At 35.6% G+C, this 18,471-nt stretch overlaps 2 protein-coding genes across 3 annotated transcripts; one reads left to right on the forward strand and one right to left on the reverse strand.

Moving 5' to 3' along the window:
* Nucleotides 1–1,188: 1,188 nt before the first annotated feature.
* Nucleotides 1,189–4,314, reverse strand: IAA11 (auxin-responsive protein IAA26-like). 2 transcript variants are annotated; one of them, XM_070827298.1, is made up of 6 exons: nucleotides 3,986–4,314; nucleotides 3,331–3,887; nucleotides 2,448–2,725; nucleotides 2,018–2,165; nucleotides 1,658–1,722; nucleotides 1,189–1,542 (listed from the first exon to the last, which is right to left on the reverse strand). In XM_070827298.1, exons 2-6 carry the CDS (start codon nucleotides 3,783–3,785, stop codon nucleotides 1,511–1,513), a joined length of 978 nt encoding a protein of 325 aa, XP_070683399.1. In that variant the 5' UTR covers nucleotides 3,786–3,887; nucleotides 3,986–4,314; the 3' UTR covers nucleotides 1,189–1,510.
* An 8,238-nt stretch (nucleotides 4,315–12,552) lies between these two features.
* LOC114827140 (uncharacterized) lies at nucleotides 12,553–13,182 on the forward strand. The gene is made up of 2 exons (XM_070804410.1): nucleotides 12,553–12,799; nucleotides 12,944–13,182. The coding sequence occupies exons 1-2, from the start codon at nucleotides 12,553–12,555 to the stop codon at nucleotides 13,180–13,182; spliced, it is 486 nt and encodes a 161-aa protein (XP_070660511.1).
* The last annotated feature ends 5,289 nt before the right edge of the window (nucleotides 13,183–18,471 follow it).

An 18,471-nucleotide genomic window follows, 5' to 3' on the forward strand; every position in this document is an offset into this window, starting at 1 on the left:
GTTCCCAACTCAAAATTCTCCCCAAACTACATTGTCATTGTCATCTTCAACTTCTATGATTACTACATGAAATCCAAGTCTCCTTACTTTTTACTTCTTTGTCTTTCTGTTTGGGCCAGATTTCAAGATCTACTTAACTTTGAACGTAACACAAAGTTCACAAGCTATTAAACAACCGGCCAACACAAGTTACATACCTACTACGTGGCAAGAAGGTCCCAAATAAAATTCTCCCCAAACTACATGGTCATCTTCAACTGCTATGATTACTACATGGAATCCAAGGCTCCTTACTTTTTACTTCTTTGCCTTTCTATTTTGGCCATATTTCAAGACCTACTTAACTTTGGACATAACACAAAGTTCACAAGTTATTAAACGACCGATCAACACAAGTTATATACCTACTACGTGGCAAGAAGGTCCCAACTCAAAATTCTCCCTTAACTACATGGTCATCTTCAACTCCTATGATTACTACATGGAATCCAAGTCTCCTTACCTTTTTACTTCTTTGTCTTCCTATTTTGGCCAGATTTCAACACCTACTTAACTTTGGACGTAACACAAAGTTAACAGATTAGTAAATGACCGGCCTACGTGGCAAAAAGGTCCCAACTCAAAATTCTTCCCAAACTACATGGTCATCTTCAACTCCTATGATTACTACATGGAATCCAAGTCTTCTTACTTTTTACTTCTTTGTCTTTCTATTTTGGCCAGATTTCAAGCCCCAGTTCGCTTAGTATGTTAGCATAATTGACAACATATGGTTAAAATTAGATGTTTATGACTTTCTAATCAACCTTTGCGTGCAGTCAAACTTCATAAATGACTTTAAAGGAAAGAAACAAACAAACAAAATTACACTTGTCTGACTCAAGAGATTTTTCGGTATGCAGGGATCACGATCTAGTACATCAAGTGTTATAGTAAAATTAATTTGAAATTTTGAAAAATAAATTTCCAACCAGTTGTACTATTACATATAGTGTCCTAAGCCGTGCTTCCGGCACTCTAAAAAAATTTCTCATTTGGGTCCATGAGATGGATAGTTTTGTTTGTAGGAATTAGGTAGGTGGTTTGGCATAATGTTCTTGACCAAGTAATACACAATCGTGAATTCGACTGGCACTCGATTGAATCAACATAACACAATTATAATATAATAAGTAATGTGACACTCAATTGAATCAACGTAACATAATTACTCGAATGCATAATGTATTAAGTGACGTACCACCCAAAACACATTATTTGCTTCACTTTTTTCTACAAGAGCCAAGAAAAATAAACAGGATTTTCGGCCAAATTACAAAACCATACATCTCCACACACATCACTCAGCTAACTCTTAATTTTCCTTCCTTTTCTCTCTTCCTTTTTTTGACAGGGAAATTACAAGAGCAAAATTTCAGATAAGTCACACAAAACAAGTGTACTACAAAATACAAACTTCCATGGTGGATTCTTGAGATTAAAATTCCTCTTTCTTCAGTTCAATGCAGATTCAAAGTGCCATCTTATCTTTGCTGCTACGAACTGAAAACAAATCACCGTTAGTTTAATCATAATCTCTACAAGGATGCAGGGACCAAATGCTAAATTAATTAATAAAGACAGGTTTGTCTATGTAATGATTAAACATCGAACTTACGACGAAGTGCAGAAAGTTCAGAGCTCTTCAGCACACGCAGCCTCTTCACAGTAGACACAAACATGCTGCAAATCAAAGATCAAGGAGCAAATTACACAACATTGTTTAATCTCAGGTGCAAAAGGACACAATACGACGCCGTTGTATTGAGTTGCGGGAATCACTACATTAAGAAACAACAAACGAAAACAGTAGGATGATTTTTATGGATAAAAAAGAGAAGCATATATTGTTTAAAGATTAGGAATCTAATGCTGCATGATTTGATAAATGGGAGATAAAAACTGAAATCATATCGGCGAGTGAAGGAATAATAATCTAAAATTTGCATCAGATCCACAGAGATGATAAGATGCTTACTGCCATGGGACATCCCCAACAAGCATCCTGTCTCCTTCATTATCTTCATAAACAAGGGTGTATTCTCCACTTCCATCCAATAAGCCTGTGATTTCTTTCTCTTCCTCTTGCTTGTTCTTGGTTCCACCATTACAGGATTCTCTTTGAGCTAAACATAAGATCGCGCAAACGACGAACACAATTATATATAAGAACAAAGGATGTATTTTCATGAAAAAGAATCCGAAAACCCCATCAAACAAATTGCTGTAAAAAACCAAAACATTATAACATTTGTGTTGATAAAAAAGGGATTAATTTTGACCATATGAAGTAGACACTGATCTAAATCATACACTCTGAACTAAAAATGCTAAGAATAATTTTTAAAAAGTAAATTCACAATATGGCTACTAAAGTAATTAACTAGTGAAGATACAGTGATAATTACCGGCGAGAAGGCCACGGAAGAGTTCATCGACAGCGGAGGAGAGCTTTTGGTAGCTGTCATAAGCACCGAGGTCCACTTTTCTTCCAATGGGGACTCCATCCATGTTAATTTTCACAAACAGACCCTTTCCGCTGGTTTCAACTGATTTACCATTAGGATCTTTGATTTGGACAACATTTTCGGATTCGACTGCTGGTTTTGATGAGCCTTTGTTGCTTGCAAGATTCTTCCTAAATGATCGAATTGGAGGCCAACCCACAACTGGAGCAGGAGCAGTTCTGTTTTTTTAAAGTTTTTTTTTTTTTTTTTTTTGGAATATCAAAAGAGAAATAATTAGCACAAATTAATTCATACAAAATATTATACATAAATTCATACAAAACATGAGGAAAAAATATTGTAAATGTTTTCAGGGCACAAATAAAAATTAAATCATACAGAAATACGAAAGAACTTGTAAATTTGCATATAATAAATTTTTTAATTGAAATAAAAGACATTAAGAACTAAAGAATAATGTAACACTGTAAGAGATAATTAAGAAACAATGACAGAGAAACCAAAACCATGCATGAAAATGGAAGAACAGATGGTATGCTTGGGCAGACCAAAAAAGAAAAACAAGCTTGATTATGATAAAAGCAGCAAAAAGCAATGATAACTTCTGTGTCACAGACTCACAGGAAAAATTACAGAAAAAGGAAAATAATTTGACACTTTCACAAAAATGGAAAATTAATTTTAAAAAAATAGAAAAATTATGCATGGACCACAACTTTGTCTAGTCTAGCTCCTAGCAATGAGAACCTGTGAGTGAATATCCTGTCCGAAGAAATTAAAATAATAATAATATTACACAAGAAAGTAGAAAAAGCTCGATTACCTTTTCTGAGAGGTGTTGGGGAGCACAGCTGTATTTGCAGGGGCTGGTGAAAACCCTTTATTTTCTGCATTCTGCAAGTCTACTGCTTTAGTGCACCAGGGCTGTGACGCTTTGTTGGGGGTGACAGGTAGGTGAAGAAAAGATGCAACTTTTGCCTGCTGCTGGTAAGAAGAAATAAATTTCTGGGTTTGGTTGGAGGACATGGGGGAAGAAAAGTATCCAAGAGAGACAAGGGACTGAGACTTCTCATCTCTTTCTCTTTTCATTGACCAGTCTTGACCTGGAGGGCCAAGCCTAAGCTCAAGCTTCTTCTCCTCTGAGGAGGAGCTTCCATGGCCGCTGCTTCTCTCAATATATCTGCTCACAAGCCAGTCTCTCTCTCTTGGAATCAAATCTAGCAGTTGTGGACATGCCTCCTTCTCCTTCCTTGTACATCCCTCCATCTCAGTGGCCATATCTAAAGACTCAGTTGTTGGGATGACCCAAGTGAAAAAATCAAATTTTTTTTCCTCCCCTTGTACTTTCAGACACCAGATGTACAGATTGGAGGAACCGCACTGAGAAATGGAAGGAACAGAAAAGTTAGAGGAGATTAACAAGCTTGGCATAAAAAAGAAGAAAAAGGGACGAAAGGGGAGAAAGGGGTTTACCTTACGAATTTCTTTAGCCAAAGCTCATAACTTTGAAGGCCAACATCCTCATGTACTCAAATTGCTCACTTGGTCTCACACACACCTTTGATATCAAAATATCTTGAAGAAACAAGCACAAAGGAAAAACCAAAACCTCACAAGGGTTAGAAACCCAAAAACACAAAAGGGATAGGGAAGCTAAAATAGGGTAGGGATTGATGTATATGGGTTTTTTTTTTCCTTTAAATTTGATGCAGGCTTTTTAGTGGGTTCTCTCTCTCCTTTTCTTTTTTCCCTCTCCCTCTCTCTACTTTTGGGACTCGTGGGTTTTATGAGTAATTGTTGTGAGAAGATTTTACAAAGTAGTCTCGCTAGCGTTATCTATTTACAAATAAAAAAATGAAAACCAAAACGAAAAAAAGATGAAAAAAACTTTCTTTATTACAGTAACATAGATGGTAGATTATGTATTTTTATATAAGTGATGACAAATTTTACTTTTTAAGTTATTAACTTTTTTAACGCATATATCTCACTATTTACATAATAACACGTGAAGTATCATTCCATGTTCTGATCACATTTAAAAATCTCTCTAAAAGATGAGAGATGGGCAGAGAGATTCCCTTCACCCCAAAGAACACCAAAACAGGAAACAGAAATTAGAGCAAAACGCACGCAACTAGATCCCCTCTCTGTCTTAAAACACAACGTTAATAAGAGGAGGAGGTTGTTCAACCCAGGAAGCAAAGCGTGCTGTGCTGACCTCTCTCTCTTTCTCACTCTCTCTCTCTCTCTAAAAACACTCGATGGTCTACCACGCAGTCACCAACCCCAAATGTTGTTCAGCCTCATTAGCACACAACCCCAACACATCCCCTCTTTATTTGAAAAAGAGAGAATGACATTCTTTGCTCCCAAAGTCACCGCCCTATTTGCCAAAAGCCTAGTGCTTTACATTGCATTGATGTCAATAAAAGTTAATTTAGTACATACAAACTTCATTTAACACAAACCCCGATACGTTTTTACCACTTTTAGCACCGAAGTCACTCGATGAAGTATATGTCAATCCATATTATAGATTGATTATACAACATATTTTTACTTTATTGTTTTTTATAGAGACAATATTTAGGATAAGGTCTAATCGGATAAATGGTCCTCGTGATCATAAGGTATTCGGATGATAGCCCTTGTGATAAAAAAATTCGGATTTAAACCCCTGTGGTTACAGTCTGTTAGGATTTAAACCCTTGTGGTCTAAGTCTGTTAGGATTTACTCCCTTCTGTCATTCCTCCATTAGGTTTAGGTTGGCCAAATCAGATAAATGGTCTCCGTGGTCATAAGGAATTCGGAAGATAGCCCATGTGATAGAAAAAATTCAGATTTAAACCCATGTGGTCTAAGTCTATTAGGATTTATGCCTGAAATTAGAGGTTCTGTCATTCCATCGTTAAGCTTACAGGTGGAGCAGAGTTTTTCTGAGTATCTATCAATAAAAAATATCTTACAATAAAAAGAGGGGGGGGAGAGAAGATTTTAGTTTATGGTAAAAAAATTCATTCATCTCAGTTATTTCACAAGAAGAAAAAAACGAAAACAGAGAATCTGTTGAATTTCAAATAGTTAGTTTCACCAATAGGATACGAAAACTTGCTTCACATTTACAATTACACAAAAAAAAAACTATTTATCTCAGAGAGGTTTACGTAAAATTATGGGAAAACGCCAACAATTACTGTCTTATTTGTCAAAGAAAAATAGAATATATTATAAAGAATTAATTAATCGGTTGGATATTCGGAGTCAAAAACTCGTTAATTTTATAAAGGCATTTTGAATTATTAGATTTATTAGATCTTGAATTTTAATGAATTATGTGATTTATTAGTTCCACCTCGTTCTGTTGCGTCTCCTCAGAGAAACTCTGCTCCACCTGTAAGCATAGCTAAGAAATGACAGAACCTCTAGTTTCGGGCATAAATCCTAACAAACTTAGACCACAGGGGTTTAAATCTATTTTTTTTTTACCACAAGGACTATCTTCCGAATACTTTATAACCACGGGAACTATTTATCCGATGTTTCGGGCATAAATCCTAACAAACTTAGACCACAGGGGTTTAAATCCATTTTTTTTTTACCACAAGGACTATCTTCCGAATACTTTATAACCACGGGAACTATTTATCCGATTTTGCCAACCTAAACCTAATGGAGAAATGACAGAAGGGCATAAATCCTAACAGACTGTGACCACAGGGGTTTAAATCTAAATTTTTTTACCACATAAACTATCATTTGAATACCTTATGATCACGATCACTATTTATACGATTAGGTCTTAGAATAAATAGCTCATGTTCACGCTCACATTCGTCTTTTATGATTGTTCATGATAGGAAGACTCGACGACACGACAACATGAGGGCCAATCCTTGTGCTCCACTTGTTTACAATGACATTCTTGCTTCCAAGTCACTAGCTAATAAGTCTAGTGATTTTTTCCAAAAAAAAAAGGCCTAGTGATTTATATTGAATTGATGTTAATAAAAGTTGATTTAGTACACAACCCTTGTAGATTTCTTGTTTAGCACAAAACCCAACACTGCCCTTCATTAGTGGTAAAGTCACTTGATTAAGTAGGTGTTAATTTGGGAGGATAGGATAAGCAAAGACACGTGTTATCTTGTCAGGCTTAGCTTTTCAGTTTAATAAACTAATGGGGTTACTTTTTATCAGGCCAAGAAATTGATGGATGGGATGCTGTCATTGGTGTATTGGCCAATTAATTTTTTTTTTCATTTATTTATTCATTTTTAATATTATGTGCTCCCAAGAAAAAAAAAAGAGAGAAAAAGGATTTGCATGATCCATTGCCGGGCTTGTGCTATAAAAACATGCAGATCCCATGATCTCTCTCTCTCTCCCCCCCTCTCTTCGTTGCCATCCACACATACAGTGGTGATCTGGTGTGGGAGAGTCGACCGCAAAAACTGTGCAAACCATACACACCATAGCCGTTGGATTCGTGATTTGTCATGGCATTTGATGTGATGCAACGCGCAACAGGACACAGAGCTCAAGGGAACTGGTACTGTACTCTGACCAGCAGCAGCTTAAAGGAGAGCTGGTTTTGATAGAGATGGGAAGTTTTATACTCTACGTTAAAGAGTTTGAATAACTCGGCAAATAATCGCCTATCGGTCAGGTTTGTTTTCTCACCATAATTGGTGGTTCACCAACCAGCAAATACTGCACACTTCATGACCAAATGATGCGCTGTGATTTATTTATTTATGGAACATAAATTATTTAAAGAGAAAAACCACAATTACAACTACTTTTAGAACAATCGAAGAGAAAAGCATTTTTAGCAGTAGTGGATAAAAATTCTATCCCAAATAAAAGATCATGAATAGAGTACCCCCAATGCTAGTAATGGCATTGGTAAGAAAATTCGTCTCCCTAAGGACATGAGTCCAAAATGTAGAAGAAAATGATCGTGCAAGTAATCTGATCCTCTATAATAGTCTTCAATCGCCAAAACATTATGCACTTGCTCAAAACAAAATCAATAACGAGCTTGGAATCACCTTCAACACAAACATCCTTAAAACCATTGACTTTTGCAAACTTAAGCGCATCACGTAAGGTAAGATCTTCAGTAACAGATATAATATTCTCTACAAGATTGCATGTCCCAACAACAGGAGACCCATTATGATCTTTGATGACAGAGCTTACAGCTGCTTGAGATCTCACCATCAAACTATCAAAATTAATTTTGAGCCATGGAGCACGAGAGGCTTTCCACTTAATAATATGAGAATATTTATGAAAAACAAATGATGCCCTTTGATTCTCAAATGGGAACACTGGTTTTTCATTCTAGTGTTTGCTTAATCTACACCAAGTAATTTAGTTGAGTAAGATCATATTTTTAGATCGCATTATAACTTATTATAGTTTCTAATGTTATTAAATTTGATCAAGTCAGGACATTAGAATATATTATAAATCATCATATTTGATTTCTCTACCGTTATTCTTTTCATCATTCTTTTTTTTTTCCACTTTCATTGTTTTTTTTTTTTTTTTTATGAAACTTCCACTTCGTTAGAAAAAAAAATTGAGAATGAAAAAATATCAACAAATAACTAACATCTACTTCCACATTATCCTTCATTCAAAATAAACATCTTTTAGGCAAGAAATGCTAACACACGTACAAACAATTGTGACTTCATTATTCTATATAATACATAGAGTTAGGATTTGGGGATACACACTTTTGACGCACATTTTTGTGGAGTCTACCCCGTTATGTATTTCAAATATTTGAATCGTCTATCTTTTAGATCATCTTTCATTAAAGACCATGTCGACTAAAAATCACCCAAATCCGAGATCATATGATTGTTGGATTAAATTTAATGTTTCTTTGTAGAACTCTATTTATTCATTTTCTTTACTACGAATGAATGTCTTAATAGTTTTGGATTTGTCTATTTTTTTGTAAGGATAATCTATGAATAATGTACCAAAATATAAACGATTCAAATAGTTGAAATACATTATAAAATGAATCCTACAAAATAGGTGTCACTAACGCACAAAATTGTTATTTTAAAGGATAACTGATCAGGATGAGCAAAAATATTCATAATATGTTTTAAAGAGTGTCGGTTAATAGAAATGTTTAAGCGAAGACCTATGTTATATATACACTAGGAATTACATCATGTTTTTGTAAATTATGTTATTGGTCGGAACAAATCCATGTGTTGGCATGCATATATTTCTTCTTCCACGTAGCGACTGATCATTTTGGTCAACAAGGCAACTTAACGCAAGAAATGCATGAATTGAAGTGATTTTGATGTATGTACGGATCAAGACCTTGGGAAAAAAAATCGTTCAAACCTACTGTTTTCTTTCTTTGAAAAAAAAAACTTAATTAGATAGGAAAATGACGATTATATTCGGTCCCAATATAATCAAAGAGAAAAGCATTCCTAATAAGGGTAGGTAAATTATGAGCTCATATATGAATTTTTTGAATTGTAAGTCCTACACTAATAATAACGTATTGACGGAAAAATTAGCTTCTCAATATATAGAGTGAAACGAAGTTACCAACCGATGAATATCTTCAACCATAGCCTTCAATCTCAAAGCTACTTTTTTTTTTAATAAATAATAATATTTACACTAAGGGAGTAGGGGAGTGGATTAAGTCTTACAATAGACTTGTCATAATAATATGGTTCAACATCTCTTTTAATGAGAATCAAACTTAATATCGTTCACTTACAAGTGAAAAAAAATACTGTTAAACTGTAATACTAAGTGTCCAAAGATACGGTTTTTAGAAATGCAAATTTTCAATATTTCCGTTTTCTTTTGTGCATCATTAGATATTTGATAATACAATTTTGAAATGTTCAATACAATTCAATCCATGTAGTGGGTTGGTGAAAACATTTTTGTAAACAAAAATAAATTGAAATTTGAACAAATCGATCGGCGATTATTTGATTACGGTGCGACCGAAGTGTTTGAGAGCCATTGTCGGCTGGTCTGGTTGGATACCGGAAAACGCATACTCTGGAGAGGCTAAAACTACGGGAGATTTTTCAGTGTGACTTTCATACGAAATAATACATCACGTATCTTTGTATAAATGATGGTTATATATGTTAAAAGATTAATAACTTCAAAATTAAAATTTTCCACCACTTGCTTAAAAATATATAGTGCACCATCCGTATTCTCGTCATAACTAAAAATTTCTCCAAAATTACGAAGCCTATATATTTGTAGGATTTGGTAAATCTAAGACTAAACGCCATGTGTCGGATCCTTAAAGCCCTTCTTTTTTCGTTGACCCTACAACGTCGCTTTCTCCTCCCGCTTGAGAGAGATTTTTCAATATGACCGGTAGACGGGGTGTTACACCACGTGTCATTATACAAATGGTGGAATATATATGCTAAAAAATAAAATTTCCCACCACTTCTATTAAAACACGTGGTGTACTACATGTGTTCCCGTCACAATTAAAATTTTCTGTTTGTGTAGGGGTGCACGTGATCTCTTGGCCTCCGACCAACTCAACATGTTCGACGTTTAACTCCCTCTTATAATACGGTGCCACCCTCCCCCGCTTGTAGGGATGGCAACAAGGCATGTTGAAATTAAATTTGAACACCAACGTGGATGGTGGAGTTGACTATTGATAAAGAAATCAACAATCAAAGTCAACTTGAGGTAACGGTATGGTGTGGGTATTTATACTAATCATGAGAGAGAATTTTAAGATATGAAATCCGTATTAAAACGGGAGAATTTAAGGTAAGAATAAATATTGTGTTTACTTACGATGGTTATTAAGTGTTGTGCACGTCAATCACTAGATTTTGAGAATCTCCAAATATATAGGAAACTCATCTAATTCCTAGTCGGATATGATTTCCGTGTCTTACGGCATAAGAATGGTCAATCTCATCGAAGTCGACTAACTTAGCCTACCTTCCCGGAGTACGATAAAATGTGGTAGCATCACTGGTCTGTTTGAGTAGCTCAATCCTATCGAAGATATTGTCCACAGGGCGGATTGAGTTTGGATGTGCCACCCCCGTATATGAACCTGTTAATTTTCTCCAAATTCGAAATCATAGAATTCCGAATGGAAATTCCCCCTAAACGAACTCATCGGATAATAGATTTTCCATCGGGTAACTATTTTCTCATTATGCTATTTCTTTCTTATTAAAAATAAAGAAAATGTTCTATAACACTTGCTAAAATTCAACTGATTAACTAGTGATCCTTAAACAAACAAAAAGAACACTATAAGCATCATATCCAAATAATCAACCATTTTCCAAATCCGAATCTCGAAAGTATAACAACAATATTTAGCTATTCTAGAAAAGTCCATGATAATCTAAAATACTCAAGCAACAACAAAAAAAAGGAAATTCAATAGCAGAAAATTAAAATTCCAAAATGCTCCATCTAATGTGTTGGCCACATAACATATCAGCAACTAATACTTCTATTGTGTCCATAAAACAAGCAGCAATGCTTCATGATGTTTCTCCCTCACGACCATTTTCATACAACTCTTTTAATGTTGATCATGAAAAAGTAATCAGTATTAATCATTGTATTCAATTTATGTTACTGTTCAGTCATAAAATTATAATATGAATGATTACTAATACTCACCTCAGCCTCATTCTCATCCTCATCCAATACTTCACCCAAGTTATTTGGGTTTAGGTCTTACCATTGGAGTTGGTTTAACTAGTGAATCAAATTATAAACCAGTTATTTTGTGATAATTTAACGAAAATCTTGAGCCATGGATTATGCAATGTGTTGGAATCAAAATCGCACACCACCGTGTGCAGAGGAGATGCACAAACTCGAATACTTGTAAAAGAACAAACTATCGTAAGATCACCCTGTGGCATTGGTGGGATACCAATCAAAAGTTCTCCAACGGTCAAGTTAGTAAGCAATTTATGAGAATTAAGTAGTAGGCAAGAAAATAGAGTATTCGATAATTGCATTATTGGAGATAAACCCTAGAATAGTGTATCTATTCTAGCCAAGATAGAATCGTTGTAGGATATAGATCTGTTTTAAACCACTAGGAGTAGATATTTCATCCTCTTACGAGTGTGATTACTTGCAATGTACATCAATCCTTAAATTGTAGGAATCTCCAAGAATATAGGAAATTTATTTGATTCTGATCAAACCATGTTTCTATATCTTATGGAACAAGGATGATCAATCTCGGCGAAGTAGATGGACATCGCCTACTTTTTCAAAACACAAGATGTGTTGACATCACTAGACCGTCTGTGCAACTCAAAGCAATTCCACGCCTAAAGACTTTGTGCCAGCACCCATCACATTTATCCACTCAAGTGAACAATAATAGACCCCAGTAAACAGTAATAGGCTAAAACATTTCCACCCCTAAAAAAATGCACTGGCACCCAGTCTAAAAATGCACTGGCACAAACGATCTCCACCCCCACAAAATGTGTTAGCATCCAGCCCATATAAAATTTTTTATAAAAAAATAAATAAATAAAATAGTTTTAATTTCAGATAAGATTTTTAACCAATCTCGTAACGCCACATGTCATCCGAACATACTATTTTGTGAATAGATTTCCATTAAAATTTGCAACCAATCCCGATACGCCACGTGTCACTATATGTTTACAATAATTTAGCCAAGATTACGATAAGATTTTCAACCAATCTTATTACGCCACGTGTCATTATCTGAACGTACTATTTTGTGGATAGATTTCCTATAAGATTTTCAACCAATCCCGACGTGCCACGTATCACTTCCTGTATGCAATGATTTAGCCAAGATTTTGATAAAATTTTCAACCAATCACGTAATGCCACGTGACATTGTCCAGAACCTCATCCTTTCTTTTTTTGTCCATATAAACCCTACATCTCTACATCCATCCTCACACCAAACTCAATCATTCTTTTTAGCTCAGAATCCTTTTTCATCGTTTTCAAATCTTGAGTTTTTTTACAATGTCTTCTTCAAGAAGAGTGCATAAACAATTTGTGGAGCAACAGAAAAGATTGTTAGCACAACAGGAAGAATTAATCAATCTCGAGGAAGGTGAAGGTGGAGATGAAGCTTTCGCAATAGAGGAGGACTCGAATGATGACTATAGAAGGCAGAGGGCCTCATATTCCCGCCGCGTCATGGAAGCTGTGGGTCAGATAACCAAACCCAAATGTGCCACAAACTTCGATAGAAAAAGGGAAAGACGAGGTAAAGATCTCTTGGAAGATTATTTTATTCCCAACAACATATTCCCTGATCATGTTTTTAGACGTCGTTTTAGAATGCAACGAAATTTGTTCAACAAAATCATGAGTGCTATTTGCAACCATGATCCATATTTTGTGCAAAAAGAGGATGATTTTCGTGTTCTAAGTCTTCTTCTAGAGAAAAAAATTATAGCTGCCTTGCGAATGCTTGCATATGGAGCATCTGCAGATCAAGTGGATGAGATCACGAGGATAGGAAAAACAATTGTTCTGGAGTCCCTGATGCGGTTTTGCTCTGCAATTGAAGCCCTGTACACCAATGAGTACCTCCGGACACCCACGCAAAGGGACATAAGAAGGCTTTTGAGGAAGGATGAGATGTGAGGCTTCCCTGACATGATTGGAAGCATCGACTGCATGCAATGGACTTGGAAAAACTGTCTAATTGCGTGGCAATGAGCTTATGGCAACAGAAAGTGAGCCAAAAGTATCATTTTGGAAGCGGTGGCTTCATTTGATGCATGGATTTGTCATGCTTTTTTAGGTGTTTCAGGAGTTCAGAATGACCTAAATGTCCTTGCTGCTCAATCTCTAGTGTTCGACGATCTGCTGCAAGGAAAATCACCTAGATGCACATATTGGGTTAATGGCACTAAATACGACTGACCATACTACCTTGCAGACTGCATTTACCCAAGATGGTTTACGTTTGTCAAAACAGTGCCACATCCACATACTAAAAAAGAAAAACACTTCACAAAATGTCAAGAGGGGTGTAGGAAAGATGTGGAGGGTTGTTTTGGTATCCTGCAAGCTCGTTGGGCGATTGTCAGGTCTGTTGCTAAACTGTTTGATGTCGAGGTTCTTCGATCCATCATGATGACGTGTATTATTCTCCATAACATGATTGTGGAAGATGAGTATGATTATGATGCTGATAGGAGCATATTTATGCAACTTAGTTAGCTTGTTCTTGTGCATTTGTGTTGTTATTTCTTAGTTAATTATGTATTTTAAGCTATTTTCGTGTGTTTGTAGGTTCAAAATAACAAAGTTGGCAACAAAGTGCTATTTGGAGCACTTTGGAGCATTTTTGGGCCAAGATTGGATAGTGCAAGCATAGAGACATGAGGATGGACATTTTTGAAGATTAGAAGGCTAGAAATCAGCATGTGTGTGTGCAAGTGTGTTGACCTACAACTACAAACACTCATCCACTACACCCATTGCATCCACTCATTACCAAACATCCATCCACTACACCCATTACATCCAATCATTACCAAACACTCATCCACTACACCCATTACATCCACCCATTACATCCACTCATTACCAAACACTCATCCACTACACCCATTACATCCACTCATTACCAAACATTCATCCACTACACCTATTACATCCACTCATTACCATAACACTCACCCACTACACCCATTACATCCACTCATTACCACAACATACACCACTACCACCTTAATTAGATGGTGGTCCTCTCTCTAGCCTATAAATACATCCACCCTTCACCATAACAAAAAGAGGGAGAAAAAGATCCATCAAAAGACACTACATTCACATCTCACAACTCCATACACTTACACTTTCATTCCTTGGCCGAGAGAACACAATCCACCCATCCACCCTTCACCATAACTCATCTATATCCATCCACCACCATAATTTACCATGTTGGAAGTATGCCCACAAAGCCACTCATTTGATGTAATAGCTTTTTGGAATACTTAATGTATTAAACTTTTATATGTTTAATAAAGGGCAAAGCTTATTGTTAATCACTATTTATTGTATCATGTGTTTAAGTAATAAGGGAATCCAAGGGATGTATTTGATCTAAGAGACAAGTGATCTAACTGAGTTAGATTATCGAGACCATTCTCTTATGTTCATTCCTAAAACGTTCCTAGCCATAGGATTGCCAATTGGGTATTGACAATCCGCTAAGGTTAGTATGTGTTATGTCGACTCAAGCATGAATATGACTAGTCTCAAGTCATTTGGTGTTGGACACTAAGACAAACACATAGGTGCTCGAAAGAGTAATCGAGTACACTGAACAACGATCAAAAGAGAGTTCGAACATACATGTCATGTAAGAACTCGAAAGTTGCAATATGCAAAGTAGTCCTTTGACCTGAGGCATCATAGATGTCTAATGGTTAGGTCCTTGATCTTTGATCATGTCAACGGCATTCCCTCGGAGTGTCCACGGCATTGTTGGGGTCAAGTTATCTAGTCATGTAGGCATATGAATGCACAACAAGGGATCTCTAACCTTCCATGGTGGAAGGAGTATACTCTAAGATATGATTCTAAAGTCTTTAGCCAAAGCATATGAATATGACTTAGGAAGTTTGTTCCAAATCATATTCAAGGGAATCATATAGATATGTATCACATTGGATAGTAGACATGAAACAAACTATCACTAAAACAATGTGATTAAGAGTATTGTATTAGAGAAGGACCGTATTGCATTGTAGTTGTAACTGGATAGGTTCTCCAACCAATTCTACTTAGCTTGGGTAACCATGACATACTGCTAGGTGTCACTCATGGTTTGTGGAAGCCCTAATGATTAGGAAACACTAATCATAAAAGGGAGAATTGAAATGTGGTTTCAATTCATAATCGATCATTAAGAGTAACAATCGCCCACTACCTCGCTAATTGGAACCTAATGGATCGTACACCGAGTAAGGGTGATAGTGAAGAAATTAAATGAAATGGATATGCAATTAAATGGTTTAATTGAAGAATGATCAAGATTAATTAATTAGTTAATTAATTTTACGAAAGGTTCGTATTGGGCTTTTAAGTTGGTTTTGGGTTTCGGGGCCCAAAAGTGTTTTGGTCCATAAGGCCCATTATGTTTAAGTTGTATGACAACTAAAACAAAATGGGAAATAAGCCCAATCACAACATATAGGCCGGCCATGGTGAGGAGATGGTGAAAGTTTGCTTAATTGCAAGTTTGCCACTCACCAAAGAAAAGTGTTATAAAAGCAACTTTATAGCTATTTTCTAATTAGGGTTTTCTTTGAGGCAAAGAGGTGAAACATTTTCTCTCTTTCTCTCTACAAAGAGGCCGGCCACTTAGGGAGATTAATCTAGCAATCTCTTCTTCCCTAAGTCATCCATTTCATCTTCACACTTAACCCTTGGTGTGGAGACTTAGAGACACCAAACTTTTGGTGTTTTGGAGATCCTTTCCTTACATCCACAAAGTCCAAAGGAGCACAAAAGGAGAAGGAAATCACAAGCAATATCCAAGGAGCTAGGAGGTGACTTGAAGGCCCTCCACTTGGGTGAATCCCTTGTGTAAACAAGGATGAGCTTCAAGGGTAAAGAAACTCTAAATCTTTACTTCTCTTTAATGTTGTTAAAGAGTTTATTGGTTCACCATATACTAGGCTTTGAAAGTCATGGGTTTTATGAATTGTTTTTTAATGCATGCCTACTTTAAAGTGTTAATAGTTTGCATATGTATTCAAATGTTCTTACTTGTTCTTAGCTAGGACAAATTTTTTCCTTCATACCACTCATCCATAAAACCACACCTTGTGCCGCAACAAAGAGAAGAATGAGGACCCTTGGACGTGCTTGCCATTCAAGTTGGATTGTTGGAGCGTTTTTAGGTGTTTTCATTCTTTGTTTTCAATATCTAAATTTGTTTATCTTTGCTTTGTGAGTATGAGGAGCTAAACCCCCCTTAGCTAGGGGGAATTCAAAGCCATGAATATACATGCAATATAAATTGATTACCTTCAGTTGTGATTTCATAAGTTGTGAATTCAATTTGTTTAACTGCTTGATTGATAACTTATTCGTGTATGTTTATTAAGAGTGCACACTTAGTTTGCATGCATGAATATGATGCTAGAGTATAAGGGAGTTTCACCTAATAGTTACAAACTTATATTCACAAGTAGTGGAGGTCGCTTATAAACGATCGCGTTAAATGAATTCTTGGCAAGAGTTTCATGCTCATCATAGTAACGAATGCCTCATCAATACTGATAGTTTTCATAATGCTTAATGATCTTTGATTGTATCTTTATTGTGCTGTTCACGTAAAGGACTTTTGAAGAATGCTTGAATTGTTGTATGCGTTTTCCCATCCAATTCAATAACTTAAGGAGAACTTGAAGGTTAATTTAAGCGGACTTAATTAACTTGGGGTGTTGAGTTTCATGATTTATCGAAAGAACAACTGAAAATTGGTTTATGTGCAAGTGTGTCATGTGTGGAGAAAAACCCTCTAGCTAGCCCATCATCCATAGTTTACCCAAATTCGTCCAAAATCTGTTTTAGTTTACAATCTGTTTATTTTGTTTTCAAATTCGTCAAAATCAAATCCCCTTTTACTTTAAAGTGTTTTATTAGTAAAAAATCTGTTTTGATTTGTGTTTTTAAGTGTCTTGAGTCAAGTTAGAACCTAATTTCGTCCAAAACCATCCCTAGAGTCAGTTTAGAGTCTAATTCATTGTTTTAAGCTGTTTTGAGTCTTTTAAACTAGTTTTGAGTCTTTTTAGTTTGTATTGCATCTTTTGAGTCTGGTTTAATGTTTTAAACTTAATTTTATGTTTTTAAGTCAGTTTCAAGTGTTTTAGCAATCCCTCCTAATCCCCCGCCTAGAACAATCCATACTTACATTCTTTACTACAATTGACAACAAGAGGGTTTAATTTGTGTGTTAAGATAATTTTCGCATCAGATGCCATCGATGAATATGAGTCGGATCCGATGAACAACTCAAGAACACGTATCTACTATGCTCATGACTGGACCAAAATTCCCATGCAACACGAGCCTTTGGAACGGGATGGACATTACAATGAATTGATCGTTCATCGGTACACTGATGTGCAAGAGCCATACTGGCACGTAAACCGCCAGAATGACTTGATTGAGCACTAGTGGGGATTGCAAGAAGGTAAAGATAATTAAAATGAGCTTGTGGTTGAAGAATAAAGTGTATTTTTTTTTTTTTAAGTTTATGTAATTTTATTTGGTGTGTTTTTTTTTTTTTAAGTTTATTTGGTGAGGTTATGTAATCTTATTTGATGTGTTTAAATAAAGTACAAAAAAAAAATTTGAAATTGCATAAAGTTCTAAAAATAAATAAGAAAGTACATAAAGTACTAATAATAAATAAGAAATTACACAAAGTACTAATAATAAATAAGAAATTACATCTATAAATAAAAATAAATAAGAAATTACATAAAGTACTAATAATAAATAAGAAATTACACAAGAAATTAAATAAAGTACTACAAATAAATATGAAATTATACAAAGTCTCTGGAGCTAGGATATGTGGTGCTAGGATCTTTATTGCTAGGATTTGTGTAGCTATAACCCCCTCGACTTGTTTCCGCATCTCTTTCACGCCTCCTTCACACGACGTCTTTTTTTTTCTGATATCCAAAAATATTTTGAATTCGGAGACAGTCCTACTAGAGACTTGTTCATAATGTCATGATCTGCTTGAGCTATCCTTTCTTCTCTAAGCATCTCATTTTCTCGATTAAGTGCATCTCTAATCATCTCGTTCTCTCGATTAACTATTTCTACTTGTCTCTCAGCCGCTGCATCACGTCTCTTAGTAGTTGCTAATATTGCTGCCATAGTAGCAGCTTTTTCCTC

This window comes from Malus domestica, chromosome 09 (assembly GCF_042453785.1).
Source record: "Malus domestica chromosome 09, GDT2T_hap1".
Classification (NCBI taxonomy): domain Eukaryota; kingdom Viridiplantae; phylum Streptophyta; class Magnoliopsida; order Rosales; family Rosaceae; genus Malus; species Malus domestica.